A 24,745-nucleotide genomic window follows, 5' to 3' on the forward strand; every position below is an offset into this window, starting at 1 on the left:
GGATCCCCACTGTGTCAACCAGAGAACCCCACAAACGTGTCGCTACTTGTGGGCTCTTCACAAACGTTCTGAACCTCCCGCAATTTAGTCTAGTCCATTTCTCCATCCTCTGAACTTGCCATACCATTCTCCTCAGTCTCAGGCCCATTATTCCCTGAGAAGCCCTCAAATGATTCATCATCACTGGATTTCATAAGTATTTCCCTGATCCGCTTTCTCTGTTGCTCTTCATCGGAGTCTTGCTCACGAGTAGTCTTTCTTCCCCTCCTAATACTCCCAATAGCATCACTACTCGGAGACTCCATCACAACACACTGCAACCATGTTCTTTGATCCTGATGACTGCTGGAAGTACCAAAGTAGGGGATCACATGTAGCTTTCTTCGTCATTTCTTATAGGAACATTGAGACTTACAGCACTGATATGAACATCCCAATCAAAGAAGATTTCAAAGGAGAAATATCCTCGCAAGGACATGGAGAAGAAACAAGATTCTCCATTTTTGTGGCATCTTCTTCATTGACTATCTCCAAATCAACTCCACTGCTACCACCTGCTACCAACTACTCAGCCATGCCAGGCTATTTCTCCCCCACAGTCTAGTATTCATAAATGCTAAGTTTTGTTATAAGATCCTGGTGTTATAACTCATTGCAAAAGCAATCAGAATAAACTGTTGTCTAGGACATAGCTTCTTAAACTGTGGATCCCGACAGCAAAAAATTTGGAAGCAGTAAAGGTTTTCCGAACTTTACCTAATGACTGTTTAAAGACATTTACAGGAATCTGTTGTGCAGTGTTTACAGTGGACTCTGCAGAAAATGCCTCAGCTGTTCTTCATAAAAAGAAAAATCAGTCTGTTTAGCAAGCCTTGTTATCAGTAAATGTTTAATTTTTAAACCTTATAAAATATATCTATATGCCTCGAGTCATGAATGGAAACATTTAAGAAGTCCTGCTCTAGGATACCCATTTCTCTCTCTATCAGTGCGCTGATCTTAATTTCAGCAGTGACACTCTTTCAATAGGTTCTCATCTCAGGACTGGTCTATATCCTGAAGCAACTGTTCTATTTCATACAGAGAAGGTTCCCAATTGTATAATAATCAACTTCATGCTACTTGCAATTAGTAATTACATTGAGTGATGCATACATTATCTTTGCATCCTACTATGATTATTGATTCCCCTTAGCCTTTCGGGCATGAACTCTATATGTCTTTCTATTCATACTTTCCTATTGGACTAGTACCATTACCACCTGTGGAGAATTGGACTTGCCCACCTCCCAGATCAGAACATCCTTCTGCTCTGCCTCTGAAGATTACAATGATCTTGTTTCCACCTTTTTCTTCACCTCCTCATTCCACAGCAATGGTATCATGGACATATCAGCCTTGAACATCATCTTAACTCCATCTGTAAATACATCATTAATATACATGACACTGATCTCAGTCTGTGTAAAGACACTCTTCCTGTAGACTTGTCTCTGGTCTCATCCTTGGTTCTGCTTGCTTCAGCCTTGATGGTTCCCTCTTTGAAGATTCAGCACCCTATGATCTTGATAATCCCAGGCATCTCAGTTTTCTCAATTGTGACATTGATGTGTTCTAGACCAACCTTACATTTATCTAAACATGATTATGATTCATCATTACCATAATTTCTTTCACCCCAGACAACTTTTCTGAATCTGGTTGTTGAGAATGGCATTCCAACTGGATTCTTGATCTGAATTTCCTCTCTGAAGGGTAGACACCAAAGCTCCTACCATCTCTAGTGCTTCAGTTGCAACATTTTTATCTTCATATAACATAATCCTATCAATGGGGTCATCATTGCAAAGTAGGCAATATTCTTTGTTAAGAAAATATAATCACGTTGAATTTGAAAAATAACTGCAGACTTCGTTTTTTCTGTCCCCAAAGCCAACTGATTGTATGGATCCCAAGATAATCATTCTTCTTGAGGTTGTTGCAGCCCATTTACTAGCAACAGCCTCTTCTCCCACTCTTCCCAATCGGCTTTCATTTTGCATGGTATAATTCCAGAATGTATAATGAAATCCAGAAGCCCAACCCCTGTATGCATCCTTTAGTGACAGGCAAAGAAAGAAGGAATTGTAAAGTAATCATTTTACTATTCATTTTCTCTGGTAAGATGCTAAAGATAGTATCAAGGCATGTGGGCAGCTTGGTAAGCACACCCAAACCTTTTTTTCTTAAAGGTGAATAATTGTTTTTCCTTACAGTTACATATTCATATGTGTAATTTTGGACTGACAGTTTCCTGTTCAGCTGTCATCATCTTGCATGGAGAAATGACGTGGGTACTTTCAATTCATACAACAGCAAAATCTTATCCTATTTTTTCTGGATTTCAGATGTTTTGATTTTTTGCCAACAAAATCTACCTAGGCCTAGATCTGTCTAAATAAAATAGTTATCTTCATCTCTGCTGCTGCTTCCTCCCCCCCTCCCCTCCCCTCCCCTCCCCCTCCTATCTCTTTCTGTAGGTTTTAAAGAGCTTTACAGCTATATTGTTGGAGATGTTCCAGAAATTAATGTTAACCATTTAAGCAGACTGTTTTTACTTCCTTTTAAATTGCTTGGATAATTGAAGCTAGATTAATGTATTGATTGCTGTTGTATATTCAAATATGTATTATTCAAATTGTATTTTTATTGTTGGTCTACGACTGTGGGAAACAGGGTTCCAGTTGCTGCTGAGCCATGGAAATCTTTTGGGTAACCTTGGGAAAGTCATACTCTCACAGTGTAAGATGAGGGCAATGGCAAACTACCCTGGGAAAAATTGTGCCAAGTAAACCTTATAATAAAACTATAAGTCAAAGTGAGCATCACGTCACATAACAGCAATGGCTTGCCTTCCCACTCCCAAATGTTTTATTAACCTTCCAGAACAGTACTTTTTGGGGAGAGTAGTTTTTGAAGTATTGGGTATATTTACATTTTCAGTTTAAAGGCACTGCTTTTAAAAAAAAATTAACCATGCTATTCATTATAGTATACTTTTATTATGACAAGAAACATATAGTATACATTAAATATTCCTTATCTGTCTCCCAATGTAAGTGGGAAAGAACTATTTATTTATTTACTTTATTTGTATACCGCTCTTCTCAGCCCTTAGGCAACTCAGAGCTGTTTACAACAATTTAGGTATACACAATACAAAATCATTAAGCATTTAAAAGCAATAGCATCACAAATCAATAAACATCAATATCAATACATCACTACATCAATATAACAAATCCATCAATATAACTACCATCTCATATCACCATGATCTGGAGACCGCTTTTTATGGTAGGATTTCCAAACAGGATTTATGCTAGGATTTTCCAAACAGGAAAATGTGTTCTCTCTGTATGTGTTTGAATGGCAAGTTGTAAGCCACTGTTGTTACCTAATTCTTAATGACAATACCAGGGCATTCTTTAGTTTTTGGGCAGGAAACCTCAGGGCTGGTGGATCATGAACTGACAGCATTCTAAAGTTGTAAAGATACAATCAGAGGAGAAAAACTTCTTGATATTCATAATCCTAACCCTAACCTGTCAGTGCTTATTCTTTGTAGAGAGAAATGTAGGAATGGCAACTTTTCCTCTTGCTCGTCCTCTGTGTTTTTTAATTTTAAAAAAGGTTGTGATGCTGGATGGATCATTTTGCAACTGGCAAAAATATCAAACTGATCACATTACAGTTTATTACATGAATGGGTTGATTCAGTAGGAGTTTGGTCAAGTCTGCCAACTCCAGAACTGAAACATGCTCCCCCACCATGATCATTATATTCTTTTGTATATGTTATTTAACTTTCACAGACAAGTTTCAGTTGAAACATGTCTTTTCTCGAGATGTTGCATTTGCTTCTTATCTGTGTACACCTTTAACAAACACACAATTTCTTTCCTTCCTTCCTTCCTTCCTTCCTTCCTTCCTTCCTTCCTTCCTTCCTTCCACAGGAGGTCTTGCCTGTTGCAGGGGTGGAAATGCAGTTAACAGCTGCTGTTTCACTTTTAACTATTCTACAAGAGGAATCCATATCCATCCATACGTACTCCCACTCCTTCCTGCCCATCATTCTACAGAATTTGGAACACAGAGATGCAGGTCAGAGAGATGCCATACTGCTGATTCCTTAGCTTTTGATGATTTTATTTTGTTAAGTAATGTATCATTTCAAGCACTCGTGTACCAAGGAAAATAAAATAAAATAAAACAATGAAGAGTGTGTGCTTGCTAGTTTTCTATACGGTAATATGTAGCTGATTAGTTATATTTTTCCTTCACATTAGTTAAAAATATCTTAGAGCTGGGCAGGCTTTCACTGAAAGCTTTTAGTTTGGAATCCCACAAATATTGATATGGGAATACTTGGAATGTACTTGATGAATATGAAATTTTACTTGGGGGGCGGCGGGGGGGGGGGGGGGGAGATGCAATTCTAACAAAAAGATGTGCTGTCTGTAGGAGATCAGCAAAATCTGCAAAAGTGTACCTGATTTAACTTTATGCCAGAATAGCCACCTTCTGTTGATCTCAGAAGTGAACTGCTCTGTTGGTTGAGATTAGCTGACAGCAGACCTGGAGAAGATGTTGGATAAGGATATGGCTGTGTTTCTGTGGTAGTTGAGGTTGAAAACTAACATACATTTCAACCTCAACTACCACAGAAACACAGCCATTATACCACCACAACATTAGACCAGGGCCTGGTTAGTGCTAAGCTATTTCCAATAACCTGCAGGCATAGCAAACATGTTAAAGATGTTAAAGATATCTGATGTTAACTCAGCTAACAGATTAGCAGATTTAAACTATAGATCACATTTGTTAGAAACATTGACTATACCAATCCTGCATCAGAGCCAAATTTCTCCCAAGAGTGGAAATTAATATATGACACTATTAAGTAATATTACTGGGATTTAACGTGTAAAACAGGAGTCATTGGGGTGAACATACTTAACAAGGTGAAGCATGAAAATAAGTAAAATCTAATGGATCCCAGTTTTTTGAAATAGTAAAATTCTGTTAACAAGCACATAACATCTTTATAACAGCACATAAGTGTAAGAGTGCAGCAATCATAAGTTCAAAATCACAACTAACAACAATAAATGTCACACAGCCTACATAAAAGGGAATTTTTCAAATTGCTCACACAGAAGAAAACCCCATTCATTTGGATTTCCTACTAGATGAGTGTGAGTAGGAATGCATACTAATTTTGTCATGTCTGCTCAGAAATAAAACTCATTGAGTTTAGTGAGGCCTGCTCTCATATAGGATTGGACCTTTAACTGATCTTTTAGGAGTCTCGCCCAAATTCTAACTAACAATTTGCCATATAAAATATGTAATAGATACTGGTTATCTAAGAGCATTGTTAATTGAAGTTGCAGTCTTAAAACATGTTACCAAAGTTGTTACTTAAGAGAATTATTAATTGAGGTCACAATATTAAAGAGCATGAAACATTTGCCTTATTAGAACATGCAGATTTATAAACTGACCATTTGTAATTCACAGGTGTCAGCAATGCCTGGTTGGAAACTCTTCTTGCTGCAATAGAAGTTTTGCCAAAAGAAACCATCAGACATGAGGTAATGTTGGTTTCATTTAATATGATTTAGGCAAGAGATATATTGTACCCTATAATTTTCTGAAAACTAGTTGCTGTTCGTCAATACATTTGAGAGAGATCATTATAATCTCATAAAGAGTTACCCAAAGAGTGAACTCCTTCTTTCTTATTCAAATAAAAACCTATTGCTGTTACGAACTAATGAAACTACACTAAAAGATACTGCCCCACTCTTCATCTCCCATCCTCCCCAATCATCTATTACGACATTGTCAACTATGGATAAATTGGCTTATTTTATCCAGCACCATAGTAGTCACAGTAATTGAGCCACAGAGAGATATGGTTAATAAATTCATTATTATTATTATTATTATTATTATTTATTATTATTATTATTATTATTATTATTATTATTATTATTGTTATAATCATCATAATCATTCAGTTAATAAAGTCTGTTCTGTTGTTGTTGGCTGTTTTTAGAAAGGAGACTATTTACTGACATTTAATTCCAGTCTGGTGGAGGTAGCTTTTAGACCAGGTTTTTGCTATCGGAAACTATCCAGTTCTCACAAGCCACAGCTGCCATCATTTCCAGACAGCATGGCCAGTAGGGATGCTGGCTATTCTTGCTGGACATGACTGGAGCTATAGTTTAGCACAACTAGAGGGTGCTAATATAAGGAAGGACTTAGATCAGTGGTTCTCAACCTGTGGGTCCCCAGGTGTTTTGGCCCACAACTCCCAGAAATCCCAGCCAGTTTACCAACTGTTAGAATGGAATTTCTGGGAGTTGAAGGCCAAAACATCTGGGGACCTGCAGGTTGAGAAACATTGCCTTAGATGTTTTCCCAATTGCAAATGTCTTGGTTAGCGCAACTGCACACACAGCTGAGAAATGTCACTTTCTTGCAAAAGGGCTGTCTCTGTGGGAAAGACTGGTGTACTGGGTTCCACATCCCTATTTTAGAAATAAGTTGCTTTTAAACAAACTTCTGTTGCACGGCTCAGGAAACATCTAAATGGCATCAGTTGCAAATTCCAGTCCATGTGAATGACAAGTCTAATTTTGGCTGATCGGTTATTGCACCACATGTGGCTTTATCCCTGCACCAGCAGGTTGAGGCAGAAGTTCTACTTCAATACTGCATTTAAAGGGTTGCATTTAAAAAATAAATCTAAAATCATTGGTTATACAAAACACTTCTGTCTAGTATCCTATGATAAGATTCTGCTTAGGAAAAAATAATTAATTGACTTCTTGCATTCCTTTCCTGAAACACTGTAAAACAAGATATTAACTTTCATAACTTGCTTTATGTGGAACATAATTGGTGAGATGTTTTTGGCTTCGTATCAATATAGCATGTGGGCATGTTCATAATCTAATTAATTAGAATGAGTAAAACACTCTGAAGGTTTCATTTGCTCTAAATGTCAAGTCTTTCTTTAAAGGTTCTTTTCTGATTTCACACTCTTCATTCATAGGAGTTTTGCTGCATGCCACTCAGGAGAGTTATAATAAAATGGGAATGACTAGTGTGATACATCCAGACCTCTATAACCTTTTCAAATGACTTTGTTTTACACAAAATATCAAAACCAGTGGTGTTTTTTCCCTGCGCAAATACTTGTATTTCATAGGAGATGTAAAATTTCTGTAAATGTTTCAGACAACAGTCTTATATTTTCCACTATTGTTTTGTGCCCTGCTAATTTATGATCAAAGCAAAACCTCTTTTTTATAAATGTCAGAAATATGTCATGATATGTGTGTGTTTTCTTAAAAGCTAGCTACTTCAGTGTCTCAGAATTGGGATGCATCACAGTTCTGCCAATCAGGAGTGAAACCGAAACATATTTAATGCAAAGTATACTGATATATGTATAGATAGTTTGGTTTAGTGTGCAAATGCATAAATGTGATATTTATTAACAGCCGCAGTTGATACATGGAAGAGGATACATACAGTAATAGATACTGGTCCTGGAAAATATAGGGTATTTTATGTTTTAATTCACATACATAATATAATTTAATCCCACATGGTCATTTCATATTGTAAAATTAATACAAAACTAGAACTTCCAGATCAGACATTCGTTGCATTGCTGGCTGAGAAGTTGTAAACAATTTCTTTGAATTTTAGTAAATTTGCATTTCTCAGTTTCATCTTTTTATTATTATTAGATTTATTGTGACCTAATAATCTGTGTGAATCCCAATATGGATCACACAGGCACTCTCTCCAACATCAGAGGCAAGTGGGAATCCTGAGCACCCAGTAGCACCAAATATAGTTCAGCACTGCTGGACAGTGATCCTTACCATCCCTTCCCTGTCTCTCTGTCATGGCAGTCTCCAGCTGTCACCTGGGTCCTACCTGTTGGCCATTGCCCACAGTAATGTTGGCCAGGGCAACAAAGTGAAGGGAGGGGAACCCCCATTTTGACTTTCCTCCCTTTCCAGATTGTTCCATTGATACAGATGATGTCACAGCAGGCAGTGGTCAACAGATAGGGTCCATGTGGTGGATGAAGACTGCTGCAACACAGAGAACAGGAATAAGTGCAGTTCTGTGTCCTCGGGCCTCTCGAGCCTGGGAAACACAGGAAGGCAGTGATAGTAATTGTTCAGGCAGGTTCAAAGTCAGGCAAACGTTTTGGTTAATGTTTTTATTAGCAAATTGATTACCTGAAGATAAAATTAGAACATTATCAGAAGATTCAGAATTGATTGGAAAACTGTGCTCAAAGAGTCCTCATGAATGACTGTGCTTTAGACTGAAAGGAGATCTGAAGTAGAGAGTCTTGGAATTCTATCCTAGGGCCATTATTCTTCGACATTTTAATAAACAGTGCCAATGATGTGGTGGAGGGAATCCTTATTTAGTTTGCAGATGACAGAAAACTGGAACAGAATTCAAAAAGACCTATTTAAACTAAAAATGGGCAGAAATTAATACAATAAAATTCAGTGGAAACTAATGCAAAATTTTACATATTGGTCACAAAAACCCAAGACACAGGGATAGGATGGGGATACATTGCCTCAATTGTACCATATATGAGAAGGACCTTGGGATTATTGTTGATCATCATTTGAATGTGAGCCATCAGTGTGATACTGCAGCAAAAAGTGGATTCTATTTTGAATGAATAAAAACATAGTTTCCAATTTGAGGGGGAAAATACAACAATGTTATACACAAAGAAACATACCCACCTTCTGCCCATCCTCCTCCCCCTCCCCCTCCTCCTTCCCCCCCTAGGGAGCTGTGTTCTTGGTACCTTCTCAACCCTGAGCACATTGCAATGTTCTTTAGACATCCATCTACTAGCATGATAAAGAATGATAAAGAAATCTACTTCTAAGGCTTCTTCACTGAAGACAAACACACTAATACATTAAAGGTCTAGTGGCAGGACCAAGAGCTGAGTCCTGTCATCAGACTAATGCATCTCCAGCTTTAATAACTGGGGGTGTCGGCAACAAGGCAGAAAGGGCAGATGCAGTAAATTGGCAGTCATCCAGGGTAATTGGCAGTTATCCAGAGAGCCTGTCTGCCTTCATCACCATCTGTTTTTTTTAATTTACAATAGCACCCAGGTGAGTCTCAATTCTCTTCCATAGTGACAGGCAGAGATAAATCCCATAATTGTTTCCAACTTTATCCTGCTAGGTATCCCAGTTCCCATCAGATTGTGAAAGGGGGAGGAGACACTAAAGTCATTATGCCTTCAAATGATAGTTTAACATCCTACAGACTACAGACTACTAACCGGTGCGAGTTACAGGGAGTGGTCAGCCCCCCTGTTTAAGGAGTTCCACTGGCTGCCATTTATTTTCCGGTCCCAATTCAAGGTGCAGGTTTTGACCTACAAAGCCCTGAATGATTTGGGACCCGCCTACCTGCGCGACCGCATTTCCATTTAAGAACCCACGTGATCTCTTCAATCTTCCAGAGAGGCCCTTTTCTCACTCCCACCCTCATTGCAAGCGCGACTTGTGGGGCCGAGAGAGAGGGCCTTCTCTGGGGTGGCCCCTCAGCTCTGGAATTCGTTCCCCAGAGATATTAGGCAAGCCCCCACCCCGGAAATTTTTAGGAGGAGCCCGAAAACTTGGCTGTTCCAATGTGCCTTCAATGACTGAATGTATGATAATCCCTTACCAAACTCTACATAAAATGTCCTCAGAAGAAATTTATTCTCTGGTTTGTGCAATGATCCTACCTTATCCCGCGGATCCCCTTCCTGATATTTTACACTGTCCTATCTCCCAGTGTTTTAAAATTTTAATCTTTGAATTGGCTCTGCCTTGTGTGATCATATTTAGTGTTTTAATGTTTTGATTTTTTATTGTTGTGCTGCTTATATACATTGGTTCTGTATTTTATGTTATTTTATTTTCTGATTTTCAGTTGTGTTTTTGTGTTATATTGTGTTTTCTGTATTGATGGGCGTGGCCTCATGTAAGCAGCCCCAAGTCCCCTTGGGGAGATGATGGTGGGGTATAAATAAAGTTGTTGTTGTTGTTGTTGTTGTTGTTATCCTTTACACATTGTTAAAGCACTGGCGACTGGGGCATATGTGTTAGGAGTGTTTTTCTGGAGGCATAGTCAAAACAGAAGATTGATCATCACTGTGTAGGGCTAAGGGAACTGGAGTAAAACTGACATGAGAACTGCTAAGAGCTCAAGATAGGTGGAGTGTGCACCATCTTTTCATCAAAAAAGAAGTTTATCAGACTGAGAAACAATTGTTGTTTAAACTCCTTGAAATGGATAGATCACCAAATGGCAATACCATTTTCCTGACCATTTGCTTTAATGGTGATCAGGTGTAATAGAAAGCCCATCCATAACCTCCTGTTACACTGACACAAAGCCTAAAATATTTTGGATCGCTCCAGGCCCAAGGAGAATTTTGCAGTATTAGTATTGAGTCAGTGAGAATCCAATTGAAATAAGAGAATTTGTTTATCTGCATCTATAAACCCCTGACTTACGAAAATGAGGAATATAAATGCTAAATGGTGTGTGTGTATATGTGTAGGTGGGTAGGAGAGATCTTCTGTCATAAATTCCCATGGAATAACTAGTTGGAAGTGGTCTTTAGCTTATGTGTGCTTTTTACTGCCTAAATCTTTGAAAATAATGTACAACGTGTTAGTTCCAATTAGCTGGCATTCAAGAGTGGTGGGAGTTAAAATAGTAGCTGGCAAGAGGGTATAGAGTTGAATTCATCAAATGGTGTCATTTGAACCTGATGGTCTAAACGCACTGCTTCTTAGTGAACAAGTTTACATTCTGAAAAGGGCTAGGAAGTGCTAATTTTGTACATAATTATAAATGTCATTGACTCTTGTTCTTTGCCATTAAATAAGATGCAGGAGAGCATCTCCTTTACATCTCTTGGTCTGTGTCCTAGAATTCTTCATAATAGTTTTGCTAACATGACCCCACCCCCCACATACACACACAGATTTTTCTCCCATGGAGAGCCATTTATCTGAATATGACAGCATGTTGTAACATATAATTATTTAAAGCACAATGCAAGTGTTCAATTTGCTTTACATATTCTTACTGGAAACCTGATACACACAGGCATTTTTGCATTTGGAGTGGTTCTTAATGTGTCTTAATGCATACTTTTTGGCTTTACTTCTGTTTGACTAACCCTAGATTTGTTTGAATTTCTTCTCTCCTTCCCACTCTCTCTCTAGATCCTGAATCCACTTGTTTCCAAGGCACAGCTTTCCCAAACACTTCAGTCTCGCTTGGTTAGTTGTAAAATCTTGGGAAAATTAGCTAACAAGTTTGAAGCTCATATGTGAGTAGCTGCTGTTTGTTTCACATGTGCAGATGACTAAAAGGTCTACATGGTGATATAAAGTGACCTGTTTTTATATGATGAGAAAAAGATGAGAACTTCTAAAGAAACAGATTGGATGTATGTGGTATAATATGCATAAGGCACATTCAGCTAAGTGCTGGTGTTTATCTTCCCCACTCGATTTTAACTAGAGAAATAGAGATTCCTGAATTGCACCCCTAATAAATACTATAGTAAATGCTTTCTCACACTAAGCTCATGATAGTCTCATCCTATCCTTCAAAAGGCAATTTGCATTGATAATACATTTCCAAGGTAATTCCAACTTGGCATCTATTTTCATCTCTATTTCTGTAATTCCCATAATAATGGTCCTCAGTATTTGGGATTTTTTCTTTTTCTTTTTGATATGAAATAGTTTCCAAACTCGCTACCATGTCAGAGCTTGTGGACATGTATGAAATAGTAGTTTTCAATGCTGTATGAAGGCTATTTCACTAATAGAAGAAGGTGTATTTTTAAATTGCATATACCACCTTGTTTGCTCCTCTCATGGTTTAGAATTCTGTTTTAGATACTTAAATTTTAGGTATCAAGACTTGTACAGGCAGTCCCTGAATTACAAACATTTGACTTACAAATGACTCATAGTTGCAAACAGAGGCGAGACTATAGGAAGTGGGAGAAATCTACCCCTCAGAAGGAAAATTCACTCCTGGAAGAGTTATCCTAGGAGAAAGGAGTCTCCACTGAAGTTTTCTCACCAATCCTTGTTTCCACAACAAGCCAATTCTTCTCGGAATCCAGTTATCACAGGGACAGAAAGTGCATTGAAATCTTCTGAACAGGGGTACAGACAGCAAAACAAACATCATATGGGTGTTCAGCATTTCCTATTCTTTCCAAAGTGCTCTCTCTCTCTCTCTCTCTCTCTATATATATATATATATATATATAGGCTGGAGTTACACTTAAAAATGTACCTGTTCTGAAACAAGATATGAAGAGAGATATGCATGCTTTGAAGTAGCAGGAACAGCAAAAACAGAAAATAAAGAAGTTTGAAGATGCAAGTGGATTTCCAAAGAGATTCAACCCAACTCCAAATATTAGAATACATTCAAAGAGAATTCTTTTTGAGGTTGAGAAGAATACCGGAGTCTGTACAGGAACTTGTTATGACAATGACAGAAGTAGTAGCTGGAATCCTTGGTAGACCAGAGGAAGTGGTCAAGACTCAAATTGACAGGACCTTTAGGGTTCAATCCTAATATGTAATATGAAATAAACTTCCAGGGAATGTGATTGTTGTGTTTACACGAAAGTAACTACGAGACCAAGTTTTGCAAGCCCACACAAAAGATCTGATTGAAATAGGAAATACCAGGATTACAGTATCAAGAGAGATTTAATTTCAGACAATAAAAAAAGAAGAGATTACTTCTTCCTGACAGATAAACTTTAGAAGAAAGGCTACAGATTTGGATAGGAAAACTCAGGAGGACTGATGGCATCTTATAAAGGACTGATAATGCCCAGGATTTCTATGAGAGGTTTGGAAAGGACCTAGATTCAGAGGAAATATCAGATGATAAAGGAGAAAGAACATCTGGGAAGGTAGAAAGAGATGGCAACCTCAACAGACCCTGGATAAAGAAGATGTTCAACTACAGTGGCAGGCCACTCCACAAGGTGAAGAAGAACTGGATGATAGTCTACTATTTCAAGAGCAAGGACCTTGAGGATACTTTATTTCAATATAAATGGACTGGATTCGCCAGACAAGAGAAGAGCTTTTCGTTATTTGCAATTACTGAAAATAAGAAATTTCCACTCAAGATTTATGAATGAAAAAAAAAAGATATCTGGCCGAAATGGACAAACTGATCAGGCTTACATGATCACCAGACCCTCCCAGATTTGAAGAAGAAATCTAATACTTTAATAATTAGAGACAGGCAAATCGGCTAGGCTTCTGCAATCACCAGAACCTTCCAAATGAGAAGAAGAATAGCCTTTTATTGACTATTTAAAAGAAGAAAAATTAAAATATTGGTTTTCTATACCACCAAGGGAAAATTAGTAGTACAGGGATGTAGGAATAACAAGAAAGAAAAAATAGAAAAATTAGTGATAAGAACTAAGCTAACTACAAGCAGAATCCTAAACATGTTATAAGACAATATTTTCTTTCTAGCGAAATTAGCAAAATATTCCTTAAGCAGCTAAGCAATGCTTAAGGAATATGATTTCAACGAATTCCAACGAATTCATTCCCAAACAACAGGCCAAAATGCAAAACAGAGCATGGGCACACAATGAATTTTCCTTTCCTAATGGATGCGATACAATTTTCAGCCAAAGAGGATATTCCAAATTGTGTATTTTGAGATCAAACCCCTTTTTATTTAGAAAAGTATGTTTTGAGGAGAATGCCTTTTATTTTGTGAGAGAATAATGCAAAACAGATTGAAGTGTACATTTTTAAAATATCAACCCCCCCCCCCCCCCCCCGCCTTACAAAGTTCATACTAAAATTATCTGGAAAAGCCTCCTGTGACTACTTGAACAATTACATAGTTCAAACAGGTCTATTTATGCTGTGAAATTATTGTGTTCTTGTCCTAAATTAGTTCTTAATTTTATTGAGTGTTAAGAACAGGTACCTTTATTTCCTGATTCATTGGAAGCTGAGTGGGGTTATGGAAGACACCAAAACATAGAAAATTATGATGGAGCTAAAATTACGATTGTCTGATTGACACTTACTGGTCCTAATCCTGGGAAGTGGTCACCATAGTACTATTCCATTTCCCCCTTTTTGTTGGAAGTCTGATATAGGAAACATTGCCTGAACTATTATTTATTTTCATGTTGATGCCGGTTAACACCAGGTATGGCATTGAAGTTTTGTCAGTTATGTGTAAACCGCTTTGAGTCCCCCTAGGGGTGAGAAAAGCGGTATAGAAATACTGTAAATAAAATAAATAAATAATTCTATTTTTCTTTCAATAATTTTATCCAAGGTAGCCCTTAATGTGCAATCAATGCTTCTTGTCCTCAGTAGTGTCAAGGAAAGGAATGGCAATTGAGTGACTGTCCTCAGTACTTCTACAAGGCTTCACATTTGTTCCAAAAATGTTTTTATTAGGAACATATGGCTGAGTCTTAATACATACGTTGACTAATAGAAAAATCCAGTGTGACTTAACAATTACTGAAGCAGACCGATCTGTTCTAAACAAATATATCTTTGGTTCTTTTATTCCTCTTAACTTTCATATTATTATTAATCTACATTACATTTTCTCGTGTGTGTGTGTGTGACAAAATGGTGACCTGTATTTCTACTTGTGTTTTCTGATAATATTTTATTATTGAACAAATGTAGGGGTAGAAATCTGAAAAATTTAACATGTAATATTAATACTTGTAAAAGTAATCCCTCCTTATTTGTTGTTCATAGGCCAAAAAAAAAAAAAAAGTAAATGTAATACTTACTTAAACCTCAAGCTCAATAGAATTGAACATCATTTTAACTGGATATCTTAGCTAGGTGATTCAAGGTTTTGTTTCTGTTAATTTATAATTTTTCCCTTTTAGTGTTAAAAGAGAACTTCTCCCACTGGTAAAATCTCTCTGCCAAGATGTAGAATATGAAGTTCGTTCCTGCATGTGTCGACAACTGGAGCTCATATCTCAAGGAATAGGGTGAGCCCAATTATTATTGTACAGTTTGAATATTTTTAGAAAAATAATGTTTATTTCAGTGGCAGTTACAGAGTATAGGTCAGGAGCACAGTGCAGAAAATCATTGGGCATTATTCAGGGTGGGGAGACATTAAGGGTTTGATGGCTTAGTTTCTTGGTAATGAAAGGAAGCTTTCCTTGAGATCTTGACTTCTTGGTTGAGTTGGAACTGATTTAGTATGACAGTGCCATACTTCTACGGGCAAACTGGTAGGGTACAAACAATCATGAAAATTGAATCACTGGTGCTTTAACCTGCTGTTTTTATGGTTATGCATGTGCTTCAGGAGTTGACCATATTATATGGGTAAAGTTACAGATTGCCAGTTTGTCAGATTTTTCCTGAACAGCTTGATGGCACTGGCAGCATGGAACTCAGGGAACTGTGTGCATTAAGCAAAGAGTTACCTGTATTTCTCTGCTCTAATGAAGGCCTCCGATTGATTACAATACCATGGAATACACATGGATTTTAGCTGGAATAGAAGTACATAGCCAACCTGTTACCAGTGAGATTTTTCTGTTCCCAAGCAACATGAACCTTTTATCTACATAGTCTTTCTCAAGATGTCTTGATAAGATAATGAAAATGAACCATGTATCCTATATACTCATATTTCAGTCTATACATTATAGTAAAATAAACAAACAAACAAACCAAAGTCAACTTATCCTTGGGTCATGGGTCATTGTGAGCATTATACCTTAACTCATGTCAGAAAAGAGACCTATCTCTTCTCTGAGTAGAGTGGCAAAAAGCAAGAGCTTAGCATGTGCCTGGAGAACGTAAAATAATCATTGACACACTCTACTCTCTTTTCTTTGGTGACACTTCCAGCCTTTTTGAGTGCATTGGCAGGGAAATGGCAACAATGTCCAGGGATGGCCGTTCCTCTGAGGCAGCAGTGGCCCTTTCCCCTATTTACAGAATAACCCTTATCTTGTCCATGTGTCATATCAAAATCCATAAATTTAGCCCCAAAAGCTGCTGTTGCCTTATACATAAGGCCAACTTACACATTAGTATGTTAGCTGTGATCTTTCTTAGTAGTAGACTACTTGTTCTTTGAATCTTTCTCTCTCCTTTTTTTCCAATTTTTTATTATTCTTTTAAAACAATTATACATAACCATAATTACCATGCATTTTGAACCCGAGGCTTCAAACTTGCAACCTTTTGGTTGATAGATCTTATAATTGTTGATGATTTACCAGCTATGCTAAACCACCGGCCCCAGTTATTTGAATTTTGATTTCCACAGGCATATTCTTACCATTTGGATTGTGGATTGTTACAGGTTTTACATGCATATACATGTTTTCAGTGCAAATTATGGAATCATTGTTCTAGATAGAAATATATGATACCTGAAAAATCATGTTTACCTTTAGAGACCAAAGATGGTTCTTTATAGGAAATAGAGTTTGTTCACTAATGCCACCGATGGTGTTAATTTACCTCTCTCTTTTTAATCTCCCTTTCTTCTTTTCCTGTGGTTATCTATAAAACACTAATGCGTCCTACTCATAGCCATATGGAACCCTTATTTCTTATCAGACCAGCCGTCCAAGAGCTTTTTAATCTCCCCCATCCCTCCCAATGTGCATTTGCAGCTCAGTTTATATTCTTCTTGTTTCCTCAAGCATTTCACTGAATTTCTCTTAACTCTGTAGGTTAAGTCATGATGATTTAGAATTGAAAATAACCTGAAGGTCACATATTCTGCTGCAAATGGTTTATTTAAAAAATCAAAGTCCATCCTGATAGGTAACACTGAATATGGTTTAAACAAAGCTGTGTAGAGCAAATCTAAGGGTACATTATGATCACCATATTTGCATATTTCTACTGGTATAGCATTTATTTTTAGTGTAATTGTTGCTTATGCAACCCCGAAACCACTCTAGAAGTTTGTTCAAGAAAGGTATTAGAGGAAATACTCGAAAGAAGGAAGTAAACTATTTATTTATTTATTTATTTATAGTGTACCTCCACCTTTTCAAGCTATCTGGCTCAAGGCTGTTGATAATTTACCGAACAAATTATAAATTAAATTCTGTTAAAACTAGTATGAATTATGACACAATTGAGGTAGGACACCAATGTCTCCTTTTGAGGATGGTAGAGTCACCAGTTTTAAGAACAGAAAGTAGGTTTTAGAGTCTTCAGCACTACAATACACCAAAGGATGAGAACTTAGACAGTGATTCATATGTTCCCTTCATGGCAGGAGAAATGCTAAAGGTTAGTGGGAGGGTTTCTTTTAAAGGTCAAAGTCATATGTTAGTCAGAGCTCATAAAACACTGAGGTCAACCTAGAACCGTTTGAACATTTAGCATAGATGTAAGTCTTAGATGAGCATTGCAGAGCAAGAGATTTGTGCTTCTATTGCTCTAGTAATACCTTTCTTCATCATTTAAGGGGAATACGCTGGTAGCATTTAAAGGGAATATTCTTCCGGCTCCTGCCCCTTGTGTCTCTGGAAAGTAGCTAACATGTTTGCTCATCTTTGTTGTTTTGTTATAGTTATTCTTATTTTTCTTGTTTTTATAGGACCGAACTAACAAAAAATGTAGTGCTTCCTGAGCTGGTAGAATTAGCAAGAGATGAAAGTAGTAGTGTACGCCTTGCAGCTTTTGAGACCTTGGTCAATCTGCTAGAAATGTTTGATGCAGGTAAGATTAGGTTGATCCTAGGTCTAAAGCACTTCCTCCAGCTGTTATAACTGTTTTCAAAATATTAACGTTTATGTTTTGATTCAATATTGTAATTTATCTGTTCTTCTTTCTGATCTTTTCTTTTTTATTTCATAGATGATAGAAGTCAAACTGTCCTTCCATTAGTGAAATCATTCTGTGAAAAATCCTTCAAAGCAGATGAATCTATTCTGGTTTCACTATCTTACCACTTAGGGAAGCTTTGTAATGGACTATATGGTAAGATTGGGAGGTCCTCATTAACTTTTTAAAAAACAAAATGCTAGATTATATTTGGGTTTGATTTTTGTAAACACTGCATTCACAAGCATGTATTTATGCTGGCATAAATGGGAGTGAACATCCAAGAAGATATATGATCAGGAAGAATCAAAGCATTGGAAAGGGTTTATGAGCCATGGAGTCCAACTCTCTGCTCAATGCAGGACCTCTTGGCTAGCATTCCTAGCAGGTAGCTATCCAAACTCTTTTTGAAGACATCAAGGGAAGAAGACGCCACCAGCTCTCTAGGCAATTAACCCCATTACCAAACTATTCTCACTGTTAAGGGGTTCATTCTAATGGTAATAGTTTATCCTCCTGTCGCTTAAAACCATTAGAACCAGTTCTATCCTCTGAGACTGCAGAGAAAAACACTCCACCTTTTTCTATGTGGCAGCCTTTGCAGTATTTGAAAGAGTGTGAAGAGTGTGAATGTCACTCGTCAATTTTCTGTTCTAGAGTTAATTAAATGACCTGATAAACTAATTGCCCATATAGGTAAGAATGATACTGTTTAGTGATTTATTTGAATATATAATCAATATTTTTGCCAAGATTTGAGGTGCATAGCAGCAGAATGAGAAAAAGATATGGTAAATGTACTCTTGAGAGCCAGTGTGTGGTGTAGTGGTTTGATGTTGAAAACTCTGTAAAAGCAGAGTTTGGAAACAAACCCACTGGATTATCTTGAGTAATTTGCACTCTTTTGGCCTCAGAGGAAGGCAGTGACAACCTCCTTCTTGCCAAAGAAAGACCAGGATAGATTTGACTTAGAGTAACCATAAATCAGTATCATTGCAATCAGACAACCAACCCCCCCCCCCCTTTCCCGGAAACCTTTTATCTGACTGCAGTGGACAAAGAAGATGGAGGCATGTGTTATTATTTGAAGCCAGGAGAATTTTGAGATCAACCACTGCCAGCAGAGTATATTACTCTTCTAAGCCTTAAATATGACCAATTGAACCAAAAGAATTATTGAATAAAAAGGGTCAAAGGCTTAAAGACAGTTTGTGGAGTTCTCTTAAACTTTTTTTTAGTGAAATGTAATTTGCCCTAGAAATTGGTTTTGGGAATTGGTCCACAAATGTTATCAGTAATAACTTAGTTCACATAATGGGGACTCATTGAGCAATGAATATAGAGATCTAAAACAGAGCTAAGAGGAACCAAATGTCATAGTAACAGTCCTGTGTCTCCCACATTCACTTACATTGAAGTAGCACATTATCATAGGAAAGAATGAAGCGAGATTCCAGCAGAATATAGGCAAAGATGTTCCTTATTAAGACAATTGATGTGAAGAGGTACTTCTTGGAGTGCTGATGGAAAACCCATTTCCTCATACAGGTTAAGCATCTCTCATCCATGAGTCTGAAATATTCCAAAATTGTTCACATGGCTTGCTGAGAAAGTGACACCTTTGCTTTCTAATGGTTCAATGTATGCACACTTTGTTCCAATAATAAAAGTATCAGAACTTACCTTCAATCTTTGTGTATTAGGTGTATATGAAACATAAATGAATTTCATGTTTAGATTTGGGTCTCGTCTCCAAGATATGTATGTGTATTCAAAACAATTATTCCAAAATACAAAAAAATAATAAAACAAAATAAAAACTGAACTGTAAAACATTTCTTGTCCCAAGCATTTTGGACAAGGGATGCTCAGCCTGTACTAACACACCCTGAGCACTATTAAATGTCAGATTAATGTTATTCGATCAATACTATTATATATACAGGGGTCATCAATACATAGGACTTAAGGAATGTGGGGAAAATGCTTAAATACAGATTTGGTTATGTCTATCCTATATATGCTTAAGATAACTATATGAATATTTTTGCCTCAATGGTATCTCCACAATTTAAGATTCAGCAAATGCTTTGAGATTACTGCTCTCACATTCCTTCAGCCAGTGTTGCCAATGGCCAAGTTAGCTCAGAAACACTGCATATTGCACTCCTGGTAAGAGAAACTTGTCAGTGTGCTATATGTCACAATAAAGCAGAAATTAGCTTAAGGGAGAAGTAAGGAAAGGCCATTCTTGAGTTTAAATTCTCTCAACCCCCCCCCCCCCCCCACCACCACCACCACCACCAATAGCTGCCATTCTTTATTTTCCCCACCCAGTCCATTTAACTCTGGGTATGGGGATTTTTTCTACAGTACTTCCTGGATTAAAAAAGCTCAACTGGATCTAAAATCCCCCCAATTAGAATTGTTCCCACACTTCCTTCTAGAAGCAGGGAATATTTTGAGTCATTTTAAAACTGAAAAACAGCCAGAAGCTCATCCCTCCAAAGTCTGGAGGAGGGTGTGTGAAGATCTTAAATCTCCAAATACCTTGAACATAGGTATTTGCTGAGCCTTGGTGACTCAACGGGTTAAACCCATGTGCCAGCTGAAATGCTGACCTGAAGGTCAGTGGTTCGAATCCGTGAGATGGGGTGAGATGGCATCTGTCAGCTCCAGCTTCCCATGCAGGGACATGAGAGAAGCCTCCCATAGGATGGTAAAACATCCAGGTGTCCACTGAGCAACATCCTTGCAGACAGCCAATTCTCTTACACCTGAAGCGACTTGCAATTTCTCAAGTTGCTTCTGACACTAATTTGGTTCTGTCTAAGCCTGTTTTAAGGGCTTAGAAATAAACAAATTGTGTTCCTGCAATGCTGTAGTACTTTGGGCACATCCAGACTAATTGGGGGGAAAAATCACAAAGTCTCAGGTTTTGTTCCTTTTTATTTTAACAAAACCATATGTGTTTTGTTCATCCCAGAATATTTTTGTCAGCTCCCAGTATGATCAGAAACCTTTTGTTCCAGCTCCCTACATTCGTTTATCTTCATCCAGTATAAAATTGGAACAAGCAGGAACAAAATCTGGCATTTTTCAATCAGTCCGGATGCAACCCATGTTGTTTTGTACTTTTGCAACACAGCAGAAGAACCTTAGAGCAGCAAGTCTGACACTTTAAATCCTCAAAATCTGGAGCAGCTTTTATGATTATTTTGTAAAGAACTATGTGGATAAAATGACACATAAAAGTAATTATTTGGCGTACTCATTAAGGTATGTTTGCAAAATAATATGGAGGTTTTGGGGAAGAGAAGTATTGCTGGATATGACAAAGCTGCTCTCTGGGTTGCTTGGCTATGGCCTTTTTGTTTGTAATTAAAAAATGCAGAGATAAAATATTATCCTTGTAGATAAGTTCTTAGTTCATTCCAAATTTGTGTTGCTTTTTCACATTAAAGTATAATATTTTCCCAAGGGGGTTGTCAAATGAGAATAAACGAGAGGGTGGAACTGGGATTTCTGGAGCTCAGGGATTCATTACATGTTCTGGGTTGAATATTTAAACTTTACAACAACTGTGTGAAGTAGTATAAACAGACAGGATGACATAGCCAATATTGCTCAATACGTTTCATGAGAGAGCAGTGGTTTAACTTCATATTGCAAGAACCCCAAATCTTACACTATCCGCTACACTAACCCAGCTCTCTTGACAGGTTATTCTTGCACCAGTTTATGAAAGTAAAATATTGAATAAGTATTTTATTTGTTTGAAGGGATTTTTACACCAGAGCAGCATTTGCGATTTTTGGAATTCTATAAGAAGCTTTGCACACTGGGATTAGAGCAGGAAAATGGGCACAATGACAACCAGGTACAGCTCCAAACCCTAGAACAGGAAAAGAAGTACATATCAGTGAGGAAGAACTGTGCTTACAATTTACCAGTGAGTGAACTGCTATTTTACTTAACTATACATTTATAATTTGTGTAGAGTCTTGTAAAATTACTCCTGGCTTTAGAAAGTTGGGACATCTTTGCCTGAATCAGAAAGAGAACCTCGACACTATTGGGATTTTTGGGATAGCAGTGACAGAGGATGGGCTTTGAAAGAGAATCAGGGGCTACAACATTCCTGTTCACATGGTGACTTTATTGTATGCCGCAGATGAGCAGGCAAATGGCAAATTACATTTCTCCCTCTTACTGTACAAGAACAGGTGGAAAGGGGTATTTTTTTGCAACTGGATTACACTACATGTCAATCACGGAAGCCACTACAGTGGTTCTTAGGTGCTCTTAGCACCTCAGAATTGTTTCCATAAGTATTGATGGCAATTGTTCTATAGTTTCTTCTTGTGCCACAAAACTAAGAGTTCCTAGGTTCCAATATCTGTTCAATGGTGGAATTGCTTTACTAATGCTTCATTATGAACATATTGGTATGGCAAGCTTGAATACATAAGAAGGATCCCATGGGTCAGATCAAGAGCCCCAGCCAAATACCTCTGGAAAAATCACAAGAAGGTCATATGGACAATAATCTTCTCATACTGTTGCTCTTCTTCAACTGCTATTTGGTGGTAAACTGCCTCTTGGCACAGAGATGTTATATGCATCCTGACCTACTAATTCTCCATTGATTTGTCTAATCTTTTTCAAAATCTTAAAATAGTGCCTGCTACTACATGTTGTAGACATAATTCCACAAGTTAATTATTTATCAATGTGGTTATGACTCTCAACTTGGAGGATTGTAAAGGAAGATTGTACAAAGTCAAGGAGAATTGGACCATCACTGGCTACTAATTAGGATAGTTATATATAGCCTCCATTTTCAAAGGCAATATTCCTCATTTCTTGGGAAAAGTAAGATGAAGAGTGCAGTTGCACTCACATTCTGCTGGGTACGGGTGTTCTAGAAGCCATTGATGACCATTCTATGAACATAATTGTAGACTAGATAGGCCTTTTGACCTGATCCAATGAGGTTCTTCTTACATTCTTATTTTATCAACCCCTATCTTAGAATTGTCCTTTTTAAAGCTCTAGTTGCCATGTTAAAACTCCAGTTATATATTTAAACCCTGAATGTGCTATTCTTCACTAAATACCACCTTTGATCATTTTGGGTAAAGGTCATGTTTTTTCACTTTTCTGGACCTTTCTTCATTCAATCCCACTCCTATATCTGTATAAATATCATCTATATCTGAGGGCTAAATTCCACTCAGGACTGCACCCAGAGAAGTGGGTTTATATACATGAAAGCTTATGCAAAAATAAAAACCAATTGATCTTAAAGGTGCTGCCACATTTATTATTTTCCCCCTTTCTTCCTCTTTTTAAAATGTTATATCATTTTCTGTTCCTAGGCCATGATGGTTTTTGTGGATCCAAAAAACTTCAATTTGGAATTGTATTCTACATTCTTTTGTCTCTGCCATGACCCTGAAGTGCCAGTCAGACACACTATGGCTATTGGCTTCTATGAAGTAAGTTGAGAAATGACATAAACAATGGGAAAAAGAATTATTCTTGGGATGACACAGAGAAGTTATCAGTTGCTAAGGCCCCTTATACACTGCCATATAAAATCCAGATTATCTGCTTTGAACTGGATTATATGGCAGTGTAATATAATCCAGTTCAAAGTAGATAATATGGATTATCCGATCTGATAATTTGGATTATATGGCAGTGTAGAAGGGGCCTGAGTTCTGTTCCACATGCCAGTTGCTGGCTGTTCAGTCTATCATCTGTTTGCCCTTCTCCGCTTAAATTGGTGTTATTATAGTTAACTTTATGGTTGGAATAGGATGTGGAGAGATGTAGTATAGATACAAAAGACAAAATACTGCTGAAATATATATATAACTGTTATATAAAATGGGTACCTTGGTGGTGCAGTGGGTTAAAACGCTAAGGTGCTGAACTTGCTGACTGAAAGGTTGGCGATTCGAATCCGGAGAGCGGGGTGAGCACATGCTGTTAGGCCCAGCTTCTGCCAACCTAGCTGTTCGAAAACATGCAAATGTGAATAGATCAATAGGTACCGCTTTGAAGGGAAGGTAACGCTGCTCCATGCAGTCCATGACCTAGGAGACTTGTATGGTCAATGCCGGCACTTTGGCTTAGAAATGGAGATGAGCACCCCCCCCCCCCCCGCCCCACAGAGTCAGACATGACTAGACTTAATGTCAGGGGAAACCTTTACCTTTATCTATATAAAATATCACTGGACATATCACTGAAAACATTTGATAACATGAAAAGGTTTCATATTCATTTAAAAAAAAAAACAAAAAAACCTCAGTTATGATTGAATGATTTTTCTTGGGAATGAACAATTGCCTGCTAGATTTTTTAAATGCAGATATTTGGTGCATTTTGTTAATTGCTACACTGGTTTTATTCCGCCCATTATTTACAATAGTAAGCTACATATTCCTAATACTGGAAATATTTCAAATGGAATGCACTTTGTAGAGGGCTATGCATTCTTTTTGGCTGTAATTGTAGCCTTTAAAGAGAATGTTTTATCAAGAAACATTTTATATTGTTACATCATTGAAAGATAAAATTTTAGTTGCTCAATTAAATCCATTTTATACTTTCAGATTGTAATTTCAAATGGGGATTGAACAACCACTACCCAATTCAGTACTTTGTCCCTAAAGAAAATACTGAGACTAGACAAAACATTATTATTTTAGGTTTTCTTTGGGATTGGCCTTTTCAAGGCT

General features: G+C 37.4%; 1 protein-coding gene across 2 annotated transcripts in view; it reads left to right on the forward strand.

Annotated features, from left to right (window-relative positions):
* PPP4R4 (protein phosphatase 4 regulatory subunit 4) overlaps positions 1-24,745 on the forward strand; it is a 96,780-nt gene that overhangs the window by 38,965 nt on the left and 33,070 nt on the right. For both annotated transcript variants that reach the window (XM_060756238.2, XM_060756247.2), the window contains exons 4-11: positions 3,996-4,143; positions 5,566-5,639; positions 11,352-11,458; positions 15,065-15,172; positions 17,767-17,888; positions 18,027-18,149; positions 21,776-21,945; positions 23,375-23,494. In XM_060756238.2, the coding sequence (XP_060612221.2) occupies positions 3,996-4,143; positions 5,566-5,639; positions 11,352-11,458; positions 15,065-15,172; positions 17,767-17,888; positions 18,027-18,149; positions 21,776-21,945; positions 23,375-23,494 (972 nt within the window). The remainder of the gene's footprint in view (positions 1-3,995; positions 4,144-5,565; positions 5,640-11,351; positions 11,459-15,064; positions 15,173-17,766; positions 17,889-18,026; positions 18,150-21,775; positions 21,946-23,374; positions 23,495-24,745) is intronic.

This window comes from Anolis sagrei, chromosome 1 (assembly GCF_037176765.1).
Source record: "Anolis sagrei isolate rAnoSag1 chromosome 1, rAnoSag1.mat, whole genome shotgun sequence".
In the NCBI taxonomy this organism is placed as follows: Eukaryota; Metazoa; Chordata; class Lepidosauria; order Squamata; family Dactyloidae; genus Anolis; species Anolis sagrei.